General features: G+C 43.0%; 1 protein-coding gene across 1 annotated transcript in view; it reads right to left on the bottom strand.

Moving 5' to 3' along the window:
• The window catches only part of LOC142803213 (uncharacterized), a 462134-nt gene that overhangs the window by 412398 nt on the left and 34514 nt on the right, over positions 1-15222 (bottom strand). The window contains exon 3 of the mRNA XM_075888307.1: positions 5782-5962. Within this exon, the coding sequence (XP_075744422.1) occupies positions 5782-5962 (181 nt within the window). The remainder of the gene's footprint in view (positions 1-5781; positions 5963-15222) is intronic.

The following is a 15222-nucleotide window of genomic DNA, read 5'->3' as shown; positions in this document are numbered from 1 at the left end:
AATTAATCCATGATTATAACAGCCGTGAACCAAAAGAAGAGTGTTGTGTCATTTTAAGCTCTGTGTTTTCATCGTGCTTTGTTAAACCTACAGCACTTTCCTTTCCCGATACCCCCACCCACAACTTTGTTCCCATGGAACCCCTTTTATTTGACTGTGTCGGCATACAAAAATTGATAGAAAACATGAAATTAGCCAGTGCTCCAGGTGAAGACGGTATCTGTGCAAAGTTTTTGCATAATACCTCTGTTTACTCACCTGTCATTTTATGTAAGCTTTTCACACAGTCTTTGGAATGTCATTGCCTCCAGGGCGACTGGAAAGCGGGAAAGGTGGTTCCTCTTCGCAAATCAGGTGACGTTCATAACCCCCGCAATTACAGGCCCATATCGTTAACAAGTACACCGTGTAAGCTCATGGAACACGTCATCTACTCCCACATAAACCCTTTTTTAGAAAACAACTCGTTCCTTAGTGATCACCAGCATGGATTCCGGAAACAGTACTCGTGTGAGACCCAACTTCTCTGCCTTACTAATGACCTTTTTCTTGCCATTGACGCTGCTTCCCTTGTTGACTGTATTTTTCTCGACTTTGCTAAAGCTTTTGACACTGTATGCCATAAACTGCTACTACTAAAACTAAGCAAACTTAATCTTGATGCTAACAATATAAAATGAATTGAATGCTTTCTAATAGACCGCTCCCAATTTGTAACTGCGAATGAATCCAACTCTCCCCTCTCACCCGTAACCTCTGGCGTCTCCCAAGGATCCGTTCTTGGCCCACTACTCTTCCTGATATATATTAACGATTTGCCACATAACATCTTTTGTTCTATTAAAGTTTTCGCCGATAATTGTGTTATTTATCGCGAAATTGAAACCCCTTCTGACCACCTTGCCCTTCAGTGTGACTTAGACAATGTTTCATCTTGGTTCGATACTTGGCTAATGAACCTTAATGTTACTAAATGCAAGGTAATGAGAGTCTCACGTCGAACAAGTAATATTTCTACTAACTACGTACTTAATAATTCTCCCCTTACTAAAGTTAGCTCTTACAAGTACCTTGGCGTTACAATTTCTGACAACCTTTCCTGGCAGTCTCACATTGACCTTATTAAAAACAATGCTAACCGCACACTTGGTTATTTACGCCATAATTTCTCCCTTGCCCCGATGCAACTGAAACTTCTGCTCTATAAAACATTATTCCGACCAAAGCTAGAATGTTCATTATCTGTATGGGATCCCCACGTAAACATCCATATCAGTAGCATCGAAGCAATTCAAAATCACGCCGCTCGTTTCATTTTGTCGAACTATTCCCGTACAGCAAGCGTAACCCATATGAAGTCAACCTTAAATCTACCTAGCCTATCATTTCACCGCAAAATCTCGCGCTTGTGCCTCTTCCACAAGTTGTACCATACCATGCACTCACTGAGTAACTCGCTTTTTTTGCCGCCATCCTACATTTCATCCCGCAGTGATCACCACTTCGAAGTTGAAATTACAAGCAGCCGTACAAACCTCCATTTTAATTCATTCGTGCCAAAAACAAGCACGGACTGGAATCACCTTCCCGCTTCCATCGCATCCATCACTGACCCGGCCAACTTCAAGAGTACCATAAACGCATACCCTTTTTAAACATGCTCCATTTGTTTGTACAGATTGTTACTTGTTTTTCCACCACTCCTCTCTGTTATGCCTTGTGCATTGAGAGAAAATAAATGAAATGAAATGAAACAATGAATACCTTGCCCTCACAGATTGTACGAAAAAAACCTCTATGATTGAAGTACTTCATAGCTATGGAAAATTAAAGTACAGCTGTAATGCCAATTGCAATTGCAAGAAAGTCTGTCCGAAAAACAGTGCGCGCAAAACTGCGTTTCCAACGTGCAGCAAAACTTACAAAAATTACTTATTTTGTTATATAAGTGAGCTTGGATGCGCGCACTAATGTAAAAGAAGTCAACTAAATGCTACCACAGCGTCAGGCCTTCTTGAGATATACAGATAAGCATAAAAATCATTCCCTTAGGCATGCAGTCACACACATCGAAAGTAAGAAATTATTCGCTCGACAAAGTTGGCAAAATCTAAACATGCTGCGTATACTTCTCATCCTTCGTTGTAGGTGGAGCCGTCTTTGACTTGTGAAACGAACTCTGCCCTGATGAGGACTAAAATAATGATTAACGATGTTCGGTCCAGTCGGGAGGGTCATCACAATGATGTATTTTTGAAGACGAGTTCATTCAATGGTGTGGCAAGAGGCCGTTACTCCAAACGGTCACTGTACCTGTCGTTTACTGTACTTTACTGCGATTACTTTCCTTTTACTTACTCACTTCACAAGCATACATATGGATAGGGAGATTTTACTTACTCTCTTCACAAGCATATGCATGTGAAGATGGAGATGCATGGAGAAGGGAGCAGGGGAGTCTCATGGCTTTGCTATGCATGTACATAATTTGCTGAAACTACCGCTGATAGTCATGCTAAAGAGTAAAGCTGATGCCTAATCCCCCCCCCCCCCCCCATCGGGTCAGTGTGAACCCCTCCTGAAAAAATTTCTGGCTACGCTCTGATCGATAAAGGCCATTGGGCGCAATGAAAGCGTAATGTAAGCGGGTTGACGGAAATCTGCCATTAGCTAGACCGAAGCACTATAGCTGAAACGTATAGGGCACCATGTAGGTATTTGAGGGCGTTATGAGTCGGCGGCAAAGGGTACGTCTATATGAGTTACTCTACTTCGATAGTCGAAACAGAAGACACAGCTTAGTTACCATTGTTCTTCTGTAGAAGCACGACCGGTGAGGCCCAAGGACTGGATGATAGTTCAATGAAATCTTTAGTAATTGCTTTGTCCACTTCACTATGAATGTTGACGTTCTTGCTGAGATGCACAATATGAACGCAGCTGTATACGTCCGGCGTCACCAGTGTTGATGCGGTGTCACGACAGATGCTTGACCGAGGGGGCAGTTATCGATGTTTCAAAATATTGCGCTATTACGTGAGCAGACCATTGAGGCTGGTAGCTTACTAAGAATAATTGTTTGCGCTTAACGTTCAAAATTAACCTTATGATTATGAGAGAAACTGTAGTGGAGGGCTCCGGAAAGTTGGACTACCTGGGGTTTTTTAACGCGCACCTAAATCTATGCACACAAGCCTCAAGCGTTTTTGTCTCCGTAGAAATCACCGTCGCCGCGAATGGAATTCGATCCCAAGACCTGCGGGTCCACAGCCGAATGCCTTAGCCACTAGACTACCGTAAAGGGGAGGCCCATAGCTTGTGCTGGGGTGAGATCGGGAGCAATCACCTTGTTTATGTCATCAGAAAGCAGAGTGTAACTGCGGTCAGGACATGGAGACGTAACATCGCTGTCCAAATCAGCAGCCTAGTAACGGTTAAGTGGAGACGTGATCTCGGAAGACATGCCTTGCAGAATAACTTGAGTCAACAGGCTGACGTTGAATAGAGCAATGGCCACTTTCTTACCAGCGACGGAGACAGAACTGGGAGCAAAGGCGATGTCTCGCCCCATCAATATACGTTGACAATAGGAGTGACGAACTAGTCACTACCAGTTACATTGTGTGAAGATGACAAATTGATGTATGTGAAACCTTGGGGTTTCAAGTGAACGTGATGGAGAGAGAATAAACATGAAGAATAGTTAGCTGGAAAATCGGCAAGCTGCAGCAGCTCAAGCTTAAGAGCACCGGTGGCAAATTTAATAGGCACAGAATGACTTGGCACGAAATAAAAGCCCGGTGTTATGTCCTGAGGACACTTTTCAGTGATGGTAGGATGGTCGGCAATCAAAACATTGCACCATGTACATTCCTTGAGCAGCCGGAGTCATCAACTTGCAGTGTGCAGGAAGCGGCAGGCATCATTTCTTTACGCAGACCTCGGCAATGGTTTGTGCTCGTTACAGAAATGTGCGCTTCGTTATTGTTAAGCGCAGAAATAGTCACCCTACGAACGTCAACGAATTTGCAGTTTCACCTTGTCGAAAGCGTAAAGAGAAGACTTTTGCAGAAAGTCGACACTGCAGTGTCACTTCCGGGCGCTTCACATTAGTTTTTTAGATAGACAGGAGCGGGGTTACATGGGGACGACAGCCAGCAAGTTATGGTGCGTCATGTCCGTGACGCACTGTAACAATAATCCTTTTGGCCCTGCTTTATGGCTACGAGTTATCTTCTACAACGGACATCATTATTACAGAAAGTGCTGAGACACCTCGGCATCTTCCTCTCTGAAGCTGCTGTCTTCCTCTCTGAAGCTGCATCTTCCTCTCTGAAGCTGCCACGCACAAGAGTTCTCAAAGCTCTCTAGTGTAGCAAAATCTGAAGACCACTAAAGTCTGAAGCATCCCCGCGGGAAATCAGCAATCTTTCCTGCATTTCATCATACCTGCTCGCTAAGGTGGCTTTCGCTGCCTGCCTCAAGCCCTAGACTCTCACTGAAATTATTTTTGAAGTACCAGTGCATATACCAAGTGGTAAAGGAAACAGCTACCACAAATTATATTGTGAAAGCTCGTGAACCACAATCGGACAAGCGCCAGCGGCCGAGAAAAGTTGTGCATGTCAAACGTTTACAGTTGTTCACGTCGAACACATACGACTTGCCTGTGCTATGCTACCTATACGTTTTTGGGCCGACGTTTTTTTTCCTGGAGGAGATAGATGTAATAGACAACAATTTGTCGTGGGTAAGTGCTTCACAAATAGGGGACAGAGGGCTGGTTATAAAGCCTTTGTGCCAGTACCGTCCGTGTTGCTGCCGTCTAAAGAATTGGTTACCTAGAACACCTCCTGATAGCCCAATAGATCTTAGTTACCAATCTATTTAAACAGGATACAAATACGCTAACAAGTGCTGCATAACTGGAAACCTCATACCGTTGGGTACATTTAGTTGCCGTAATCACTTCTTTCTACTTTTTGGTTTCAGTTACCTAAAATACTATGTATAATCAGTGACAATTCAAGTTCCTTGGAAGAGGGTCTATAAAAGAGATTCATTCGAGTAAGATGACCTCAACACAACGCGAAGCTTTAAGTAGGCTTGCCGTATAGTTGCGAAATACTTTGTAAAAGCGAGGGCTATTCATGTCAGCCGTAATAAAATAAGTTTAAGGCTTCTACATTGAAAGTATTCACCTCCAAAGTTTTATCTTGGATGTCAGGAATTTTCGACATCAAGGATAACGTTTGAAAATTAGGCCTTAGCTGAAGTTTTGATTCCTTTTGATATAGTTTACCACTTCTGTTGTCGCAAACGTACCGAGACATATGCAGAAAGGATGTACTGTGTTTTGGGATGTGCCCAAACGTTGCGACACCCTGCATAGTGGCCTTGAGTGCCGTGTTTTATTGACTGAATGCATTATTGGCAAGTTATAGTTCAACCATGCGTGGCACTGACACATGGCCTCGAAAATCACTCGCTGGCCCTACAATCATGAAATAATGCATCTGTTTTGGCCGTTTAGGGCGCCACTGGTGGCTACAAATTCATGGAAGCGGCCAAGCGAATGTTTACTTGGATTCAGACGTGTTTGGGTTGTAAAATACCGACAACAGGCAGTTCGATAATAATTTTCCGACATCTATAGAGGGGCGTCAAGTGCTGATAGGCTATGAATATTCTATGATCGAAGTGTATTGTGGCCCCTTCATGACACATACACTGCTCGTGACGAATGCACAACAGCGATGAGAGAAAACGTAATGAACTCACGCTCATTTGCAGCGGTAACGACAACGGCAAGTATGTTGCCATCGAAGAAGTATGAAAGCGGTGTCCTGGAGAAGAGCTTGATGCTTAGCGTGTAGGAGGTGCTGAAGGCTTTGTGCTCGCTCTCCCGAATGCGACCGCACTGCTGATCAGGATCATTGGCACTGGTAAACCGCGTGATGATCTGCAAGGAGAGTCATACTGCCTTTGAGAGGAAGATATAGTGCAAGGTCGACACGCGCCATTAATCTTCAGCTATATGAAAGCTACTCTTTCAATGGTACCTATACACTCTTCAACTAATTTTCCTTCGGTAGAAACTAGAAAGCATGACTTTCTTGAACAGAAAAGATCCGCCAACCTAGTTACAACTTACATCCGAGCTAAAACAGCGCTTACGCCATTTGTTACTGGGAACTCTATGCTGCAACGTTTTACTTATTGAGTATCTTTGCAGATGCAAACTGCTATGTTTGGCATATGTCAACAGCTATGATACTTAAATCAGGTGTCTCAGCATTTTCCTTATATATCGTGAACTTATGTACAGCGCAACACCAGAAAACACAGACAGGGATTTTCCTATATTTGCTGAATACCTCAATGAATGACCAATATTTGCACTCCAAAAAAAACATGAGCCCGCATTTTAACATTAGAGACCAGAATTTAGACAAATGCCTATTTTGTTATTGCTGTTTTATTGTGCCAGTATATTATATGAGCATGAATTAGAGGTTGAGGAATAGTTTCATAGTGTTCTCTCGAGGCATGACTGCCTATTTTTAGCGTTTCTGTCTAAAGCTATATAAGGACATCTAAATGCATTCTTTCAATATCGGTGCCTATATGAACGTCATTCAACCTCAATCTTCGTATTCGATTACAGTTTGAAGCTCCTAATAATTTTACCGGAAAAACACTGACCTTTCTCAACTGTATGAGGTGCAACATAGTTCTCTAGTCTAAAAAACGTGCGCAAATCAACCACTAGCCGCCATGTAATGAAATGCAGCGGCCAGCTTGGGTACGTCAGTGCACTGACAAGGTGCTATTGGCTGAGGGAGGAAAAGGAGGATGAGAGGAACAGGCGCTATTTGGGAAAACGTAAACCAGATCACGACCCATCGCATTCAAGAAAATTGAGGGAGAGAAACAACGTGGAAAGAGAATATGAAAGAAGAGGAGAGTAACATTCATAGCCAAGAACATGGCAGACCAGTGTTATAAAGAAAGCGAGGGAACGCTTTGAAGACTCGGAGGTGGGTGGGGAGGGGGGGGATGGGCAGCGGCAGAAGGTGTGTCTAAGCAACTGCAGGAAGTACCGTCAGGGAAAAGTAGAGTATAGGTAAACAAAATCAGAAGTTCACGTGGCTTACGTTTTCTTTCTAATTTACTTCATAAAATGTGGTTTATCAGGCAACGTTTATGAGAAATTCCAGCTAGCCACTGGAAGTTGTTGCATGCCTAATTAAGAGCTTTGCACCACAAGAATTTTTTATTATACATCTATGCCCACGTCGAAAATAAAAGCCGTGACCACGGCTTGGCCTCATGAGCTGCTGTCTCGTCGCACGTTCTTCAGGAAGTTCATTAGAAGCTTCGAAGTCATGTTTCGGAGAGGTAAGCTGGAAACCTCTGCCGCTCACCCCGTACTTAGCAATCCGAATTTCTTCCCTGCCCTCTTCGGTGTTGCAGCAGCTCAGAGCCGGAAAATCACAAAACGCAGACGCATCAACAGGTCATGTAAACACAAGGTTACGTTAGAATAATATGCCCAAGCCAGGTCGTGCACAATAGCGGCGTAGTAGTGCTTCTGCATTCTCTGTAGTGCACTGCCTTTTTTCTGTGAGAAGCGATCCCTCTGTACACCCACGATCAAAGAGGCTGGCATGGATTGTGTATCCTTACCATGATACATAGCGTCGCACCGCTGGAACTGAAGAGATGACGCTACAAAAGCACGCCAGGCGTTGCCAGGGCTGTAGCCGGCACGAAGTGAAAACGGCAAAGACACTAACGTAAATGAAATGGTGACAGCTTACTCTCACATCCCACTCGATTCGCAATAAAGAAACATGCACGTATACTGTTTGTGTCATTATTTCCGTCAGCTATCAACTTTCATTCCATTTAAACCACAGATTGCACAAATTGCACAAGTTGCCTCGAATGATGCTAGCAGTGTCTCGTACTACTGTTAGATATGCAGGAACATTTTTTGTTGAACGTCGAATTGTCCATGTTTGCCCATGAGATGAAGGGCAAGCGGCATTCAGTATGACATTTCACCTCCTTTTGGCGCACGTAGCGTTTCAGATCTCGGCAGACGTGATTGTGGGCGTGCAGTGCATGCTCGTGCACACTTGTGAGCTCGAAAGATCGAAAGATGGTGAGGGGCCCCTTAAGAATTCAGCCGACAAGAAATTGACCCTGCGCCATTGTACGCGGTACATACGGGCTAAACGATCCTTTGACCTTCAGCTGTCTGACTATTAGTTCTTGCGCTGCCTTTCTCAGCAATGCCGTGAAGAAAAAAGACCCAGGAGCGTGTTTATTCGATGGTGGACGCCATGCTGAACACTTAGAGGAAAAACGTTGTTCTGCAAACCATGCGAGAAAATTAACAGTTGCTGGGCTATGCTACTGCCTTTTGGCGCCTTTGTACCATGATGAACTATATTTTTTTGCTTTCCTGCTGCAGACACAGGTCGCGCCACCCTTTCTTCAAACATTTGAATTATAGTAAAAGCAATTGCGTCTATATTTACTAGAATTAGAACATTTAGGCATAACATTTATTTTAGAGTACCTTAGTAACCTGCACTTCACTGATGACATTGCATTGCTGAATAACTCCGGGGACAAATCGCAACACACGATTACAGAGTTAGACGAGGCGAGTAAGAAAGCAGGTCTTAAAATTACTCTGCGGAAAACGACAGTTATGTACAACAGCCTCGGAAGAAAAGAGCGCTTCGAGATAGCTAATAGTGCACTTGAAGTTGTAAAAGACTCTCTACTTAGGACAGGTAATAACCACGGAGTCGAACCACGAGGCTGAGGTAACTAGAGGAATCAGAATGGGGTGGAGCACATTTAGCTTGCACTCTTAAATTATGACAGGTAGATTGCCACTATGCCTTGCTAGAAAAGTATATAACAGCTGCATCTTGCCGGTACGTAGCTACGGAGCGGAAGCCTGGAGACTTACAAAGAGGGTTAAGCCTAAATTGAAGATGACGCTGCGAGCAATGAACATGAAAATGGTAGGTGTAACCTTAAGAGACACGAAGAAAGCAAAGTGGTTTAGGGAACAAACCGGAGTTAAAGATATCATAGTTGAAATCAAGAAAAGGAAATGGACATTAGCCGGGCATGTAGCGCGTAGACAAGATAACCGCTGGTGATGAAGGGTGACTAACTGGAATCTTAGAGAAGCCAAGCGGGTTAGGGGGAGAGAGAAGGTTAGGTGTTCAGATGAGATTAGGAAGTGCGTGGGTATAAATTGGCAGCAGCAAGCACAGGACCGAGTTGAATGGTGGAACATGGGAGAGGCTTTTGTCCTGCAGTGGACGCAGTCCGGCTAATGATGATAGTGATGATGATATATACTATTTTGGGTGCCTTAAACTTTGTCTTGGCTTCGTATTCCTGGCACCTGGAATTCAACTTTTTAGTGCTTGAAAATCAGGTAGTTCTGATGGCGGATTTGTTGTAGGCCCGTGTGCTCAGATTTGGGCGCACGTTCAAACTACAGGTGGTCAAAATTTCCGGAGCCCTCCACTATGACGTCTCTCATAACCATAAGGTTGTTTTGGGACGCTGAACCCCACCTATAAATTAAATCACGCCTATAGTTATCATATTGCGACCGTGTCTCTGTTTTTGCTACACTCTTTCATCCTCCGGCATGGTCAGTCTCGAGGGATAATGAGTGAGTGTGGATGCCAGTTTATTGCAGACATGGTGAAGGAGTTGCTATGCTTATGTGATTCCACTTTTCAACATTCAACATCCTTTCATCTTCCAACTAACAGATTTATCAACGAACTAGATGCTTGCGAACAGATTTCGATTTACGTGGCGTCCAATCATAACAGCTTGGACGACACATTGCCGGTTAAAACACGCGTTTATCCCAGCAAGACATGAAGTGGCATGTTATAACTAATTCTTTCTTCTGTACGAGCACCTACCTATTTATATGTTGGATCTTCCCTTCGTCGTTTGTTGAGAACCTATGAGTAGCTGAGATTCTCTATAACTCTGGCACTAGCGCGACTGTTAAACGCTAGCATCCTAGACCACGTAAAATGCCCGATACGACAGTAAGTACCGTTCAATGAGCTATGTCCCTGCTGACATTCTGTAATCGTCGACCCTTCTAGAGGAAGGTTGTTCAATACAACGAGTTCCTGGCCCACTATGCTGGCCGGTTTGTCATCATCGACATCTTGAATAAGGTAAACTATACCATAGCATGCCTCACACCCATGTAGTGGCTGACTTTTCTGCAAGAACTCAAGTTCGGCACGTCGCCCGGCTGAAGCCGTGTACACAAAAAGAGCACGCCTTACTCGCCCAGCGAGCTTTGTCAGCGCCAGAAGTGTTACAGCGCCTTAGGACCAAGAAAGAGGAGCTGTGGGAGACGAGGAAGTTAGGTGCTGCCATTTTTGATGCCTCTCCAATCCATATTATACTGAAAAGTCCGGAGTTATCAGTTCAAGTATACGGCAAACATTATAGGAAATTTATCGCAAACTTGTCTAACTTATATGCCTTATCGGCTTATTAATACCAGGTGTGGGTGATGTTAGCCAGTGCCAGTATAAAGGCACACCTTCAGATTAACATAAAGTAAGCCATTCATACTTTTATGAGGGTTGAGAATGCATGGTGATTTCATTTTTGAGGTGAATCTAGAAGCAGCCGTGCTGTACGAGAGGTGAAACAGTACGAATGATAATCCTGCAAACTCCTGAAAAATATTTCAGTAAAGGCTGCACATTTGATATTCGCTGTAATGCTTATGATTCGTTTAAATTGGATGACTACATTATATATACATCATAACAAGTCGCAACACTACAGCATATGCGAGGATGTAAGTGATGTAGATGTTGCTATCGCTTTATGTGGGCATTTAATAAAGGCAAAATGCTACTCACAGAAAAACAATAAAACTAAAAAAGTCGGCTTGCTTTTCCGGGTGCCAATAAAATAAAGCAGAAAATTATTCAGAAAAAATAAATTAAAATAAAGAAGGAAAGTGATGCTGTAGGTCTTGTTTGCATAGTCAATACCAAGGTCTTCTGACAATTCTAGGCAGCAGTCTATATACAATTAGAAGCTCACGGAAAGAGATAACGAGGGATTGCTAAATTGTCTATTGTGCTCTCCTTCACCGGTCTCTCGTTATGTCTTTGCGAAACAGTCCCAGTAGTAGCTTTTGATTAAATATAAATCGATTAGCCCAACAATGTGTACTTCTAGCATTGTATATGTTCGAAAAATTGAAAAGTAAAGATTCAAGCAACTGATTAATAAGCATGCAGCGTAGCGATAAGCACTGCAACATCTAATATTACCATTTTTTTGATGTCGTCTTACTGAAACAACCTTGTGAGGAGAGTTGCAAAAACAGGCTTGATCCCTTCGTTTTTGGTCGTGAGTGTTTGTTACTGTCCGATTTGGTCGTGAGTGTTAGTTACTGTCCGATAGATTACAGAGTCATCTGCAAACATGCGGACTTTGTAGGATACGCTGAGGGGTAAGTCGTTAACATTTATCAGAAACAGGAGGGGGCCAAGAACTGAACCTTGAGGTACGCCTGATGTTACTTCGACGTAAGCAGAAGATTTGTTATTGACATGCCCAAACTGAGAACGGTTGGTTAGAAATGCTTTGATCTAATTTATTACACTTGGGTCTACGTATTACTGGGATAGTTTTAGCATTAGTTTTTGGAAGCGTGCTGTGTCGAATGCTTTTGCGTAATTTAGAAAGATTGCGTCAGTTTGCACGTTGTTGTCAAGGTTAGCACGCAGATCGTGAAGAAATATTGCTAGTTGTGTTTCGCAGGAGGATCATTTCCTAAAACCATGCTGGCTGGGGTGAAAAAAATTCTTAGAATCTAGAAAGTTTACAATGTGAGAGTAGATGACATGTTTCATGATTTTCCACGAGACGCTTGTTAAAGAAATGGGATGGTATTTCAATGGACAGTTCTTACCACCTGATTTGTAGATGGGAAGAACCTTGCCTATGTTCCAGTCATCTGGAAGAATGCCTGTGGATAGCGACTGCGCATACATCAAGCACAGAAATGGGGCGATGGTGTCATGTACAGTTTTTATCACGTTTGAGTTATTATTGTCAACGCCACCTGGTGAGAAGAGTTTCATGTCTTGAATAAAGCTTGAAATACCACCTGCACAAAAAACAATTGAGCACACAAAGGATGTCAACAGCACCGGGGCAGGAGAGGAAGGCACGCTAGATTCGTTAGTAAATACATATGAAAACGCACTGTTATAATCATCAGCACATTGATCATCTGAGATCATGTGAGTGGAATCATTAGTAAGCTAAATGGTGCTGGTAGGCCGAGGGTTCACAATCTGCCAGAATTTACGTGTGTTATCAGTTAGCATGCCTAGTAAATCCTGGTTCAACATAGTGTATTTTGCGTTGCTAATAGCGCTAGTATACTTTTTTTCGGCTACGTTGTATTTAGCCCAAGCTTCAGGCGTCTCTTTTGCTTTTGCTGTGCAAAAAAAGGCGCTTTTTTCTATTCGCTCGTCACTACAGTTGGTTTGTAAACCAGGGATTTTGCGGCGTGCTACGGAATGATGTTGGGGGGATAAATTTGCTAATTAATTCATTCATCTTAATTTTAAAAATCTCCCAATTATCGTTCACAGATCTGGAGTGAAAGCTATGTTCGAAGACTGGAAAGAAGTTTTTGGGTTCTTTGTTTATGGCCTCATAATTACCACTGTGTTTCTCACAAACTCTACTATAATATAGGGAGAAAGTGCAGGAGTTGAAGTAGCGTTTATGGCCCCCGAAACTTTTTGACCTACGCAGATTCATTGATCAGATGAAAGGAAAGAAACACTACTGCACTGATCACAGGCAGAAGTATGTAACCTGTGTCGAAGGCATGATGTACACAATCACTGACACGCGGCAGGAGCTACATGGGTCGGATGGGACAATGTCTTAAGGATACACTTCATGAAACCTTTATAGCATACAAAGAACAGTGAAAAAGCATTTCCGGATCTATAAGTGGGATTGTCGGTGTCTTTGAAGCCAGCGTAGTACTTTCAAGTAGTCTTTATCAAGGGGTTATTCCATTGTGTTAATTTTTAAACATTAGGTCATTCAGGTTATGGTCTACATTTGAGTGGTTAGCATACGAGTGTCGAGATCGATCACACAATTCTTACAAAGTTGCATTCATTTATTCACTTTTCAATTCTTTGCAAGTGGTTAAAGCAAATGAATAGTTGTGCCGCACGACACCACGTCAATAGGGATACGCTTTACAGGCTGCGGTTGTTTCAACTACCCTAATAGAATCATACTTGTTCTCCTCACAGACTGATTAGAGTAAAACTATAATAAAGCCATAAAACGAAGAAATGCGTACAAATATAATAACGCTGACTTGAGCCAAACGCAGCAAGCCATGATAACAGACGCGATGGAAGAGTTTACGGCAAAACTGGTGGCCCGGGAAAACAAGGGGAAACCTTTGTTTAAATGAACAAGGGGCAGCCACACAATCAAAGGGCCAATTTTTTGTTGAATTATTCACACAGAGCAACCTAACAATGATTCTGATAATAGAATAGCTGATAATATTTTACTTTATTCATTGCATACATCGTATACACTACATAAATCGAGATATTGAAAGTGAATGTACGCAAAAATGGCAGATTTATGATTTTTGGTTGCATACAGAAAATTGCACCGCTGTCACACGAGCACGTTTGCGCGTCAAAAGGGTTGATTTGGAAGTTTGGCAGTTTGGTCTAGTTGGTACGACATGACGATAGTTATAGCGCGAGAACAGAACGGCGACGGGTCTGATTTCTTGGTCGCGGTTACCAATGACCGTTGCTAAGCGGTGAAAATTAATCTGGATCGAGTGTGCCCGAAACAAGAGTCAACCCGAAATTCGGGAGCCAAATCACGATCAAAAGTGCCCGTGTGACACCGGCAGTGAACGTGACTCACGTCACAATTAGTGCGACGAAACATGCGATGGGAAACAGGGCTACAAAAGAGAAGGCTACAAACCCCGCCAGTTACCTGATCATGCAGCGTGAGGAGTGGTCAGGTGGAAGCCGTTTCCGCCACCGAACGCCTTGCTTAGTTGTACACGGACAGGAGGGTGCACCGCAGAACAGAAAGCCGATAAATACAGCCACGCAGACTCTAAATAAACTAAATATTTATATTGTTAACTTCTGATGAAAGGACCGCGGCGGATACCTCCAATATTTTGAGCGCGAAACTATCACGTGACTATGACAGCCCATGATGCAAGGCGCGGCCCGATGTCGACATTACGTAGCCTCGGAGAAAAATACAGCCAGTGCCAATGTTAAAGGATTATGCTTGTTTTATAACTAGGTAATTGTAGATATTCTTCAGGCAAACAGTAATATTATTCTTTGCATGACTTCATTTTTGTTTTCGTGACATTTATTGAGCGCAACATGGAAACCGTTGTAAAAACGCATCATGAGGGTGCAAAAAAAGCAAGTGATGAGTGCGTAACTGAAACTTTAGTTGGCTGTACAAGTCACAGCGTTGTTCTGCAGAAATTTAGTGGGTACAGTATTCGGTCCTTAGCAAACAACTTTTGTCTCACTTTTTTATGCTGCCTTACCTGTCTTTTTTACTGTTACAAAACCACTCTAAAAATGAAGTTGAAATCAAAACTTGTGCAATTTCGATTTCGACTCACTATTATCGTCATCATTATCGTAACACATTAGCACGGAGCATCTTATTTTTTTGTGTTTTTGCTCTGCAATCTCGGTTGAAGGCGTCAAATTAGGATGGCCTTGTCAAGCTTGAGGAGTCATTCGAGTGCGACCGATAACGACAACCTCTAGTGAAAAAAGCATAGTAGCTCCCCGCAAGAGCTAAGCATCCTAATGTCCACAGCAGAGACATCTGAGCGCGTAGGTGCATGATCGGTGATTTGTGGGCGAAGTCGGTGTTGTTCATACAGTGATTTCAGTTTATTTCACAGTTACAAGTCAAGAAACAGCCCCTATAAAACAAACGGTGATCCTCGAACTTTCCGTAGCCGGCACACCTGTTACCCTTATCTACAACAGTTTAGATTTTGGTCCTCCAACTGAGGTGACTCCACAACCAGAAATTATCACTTCATGCACACTCTACGCCGACTCG

The sequence above is a fragment of the Rhipicephalus microplus genome, chromosome 3 (assembly GCF_043290135.1).
Source record: "Rhipicephalus microplus isolate Deutch F79 chromosome 3, USDA_Rmic, whole genome shotgun sequence".
Classification (NCBI taxonomy): Eukaryota; Metazoa; Arthropoda; class Arachnida; order Ixodida; family Ixodidae; genus Rhipicephalus; species Rhipicephalus microplus.
Note: the sequence above shows the minus strand (reverse complement) of the source record. Positions and strands in the feature narration are given on the sequence as shown.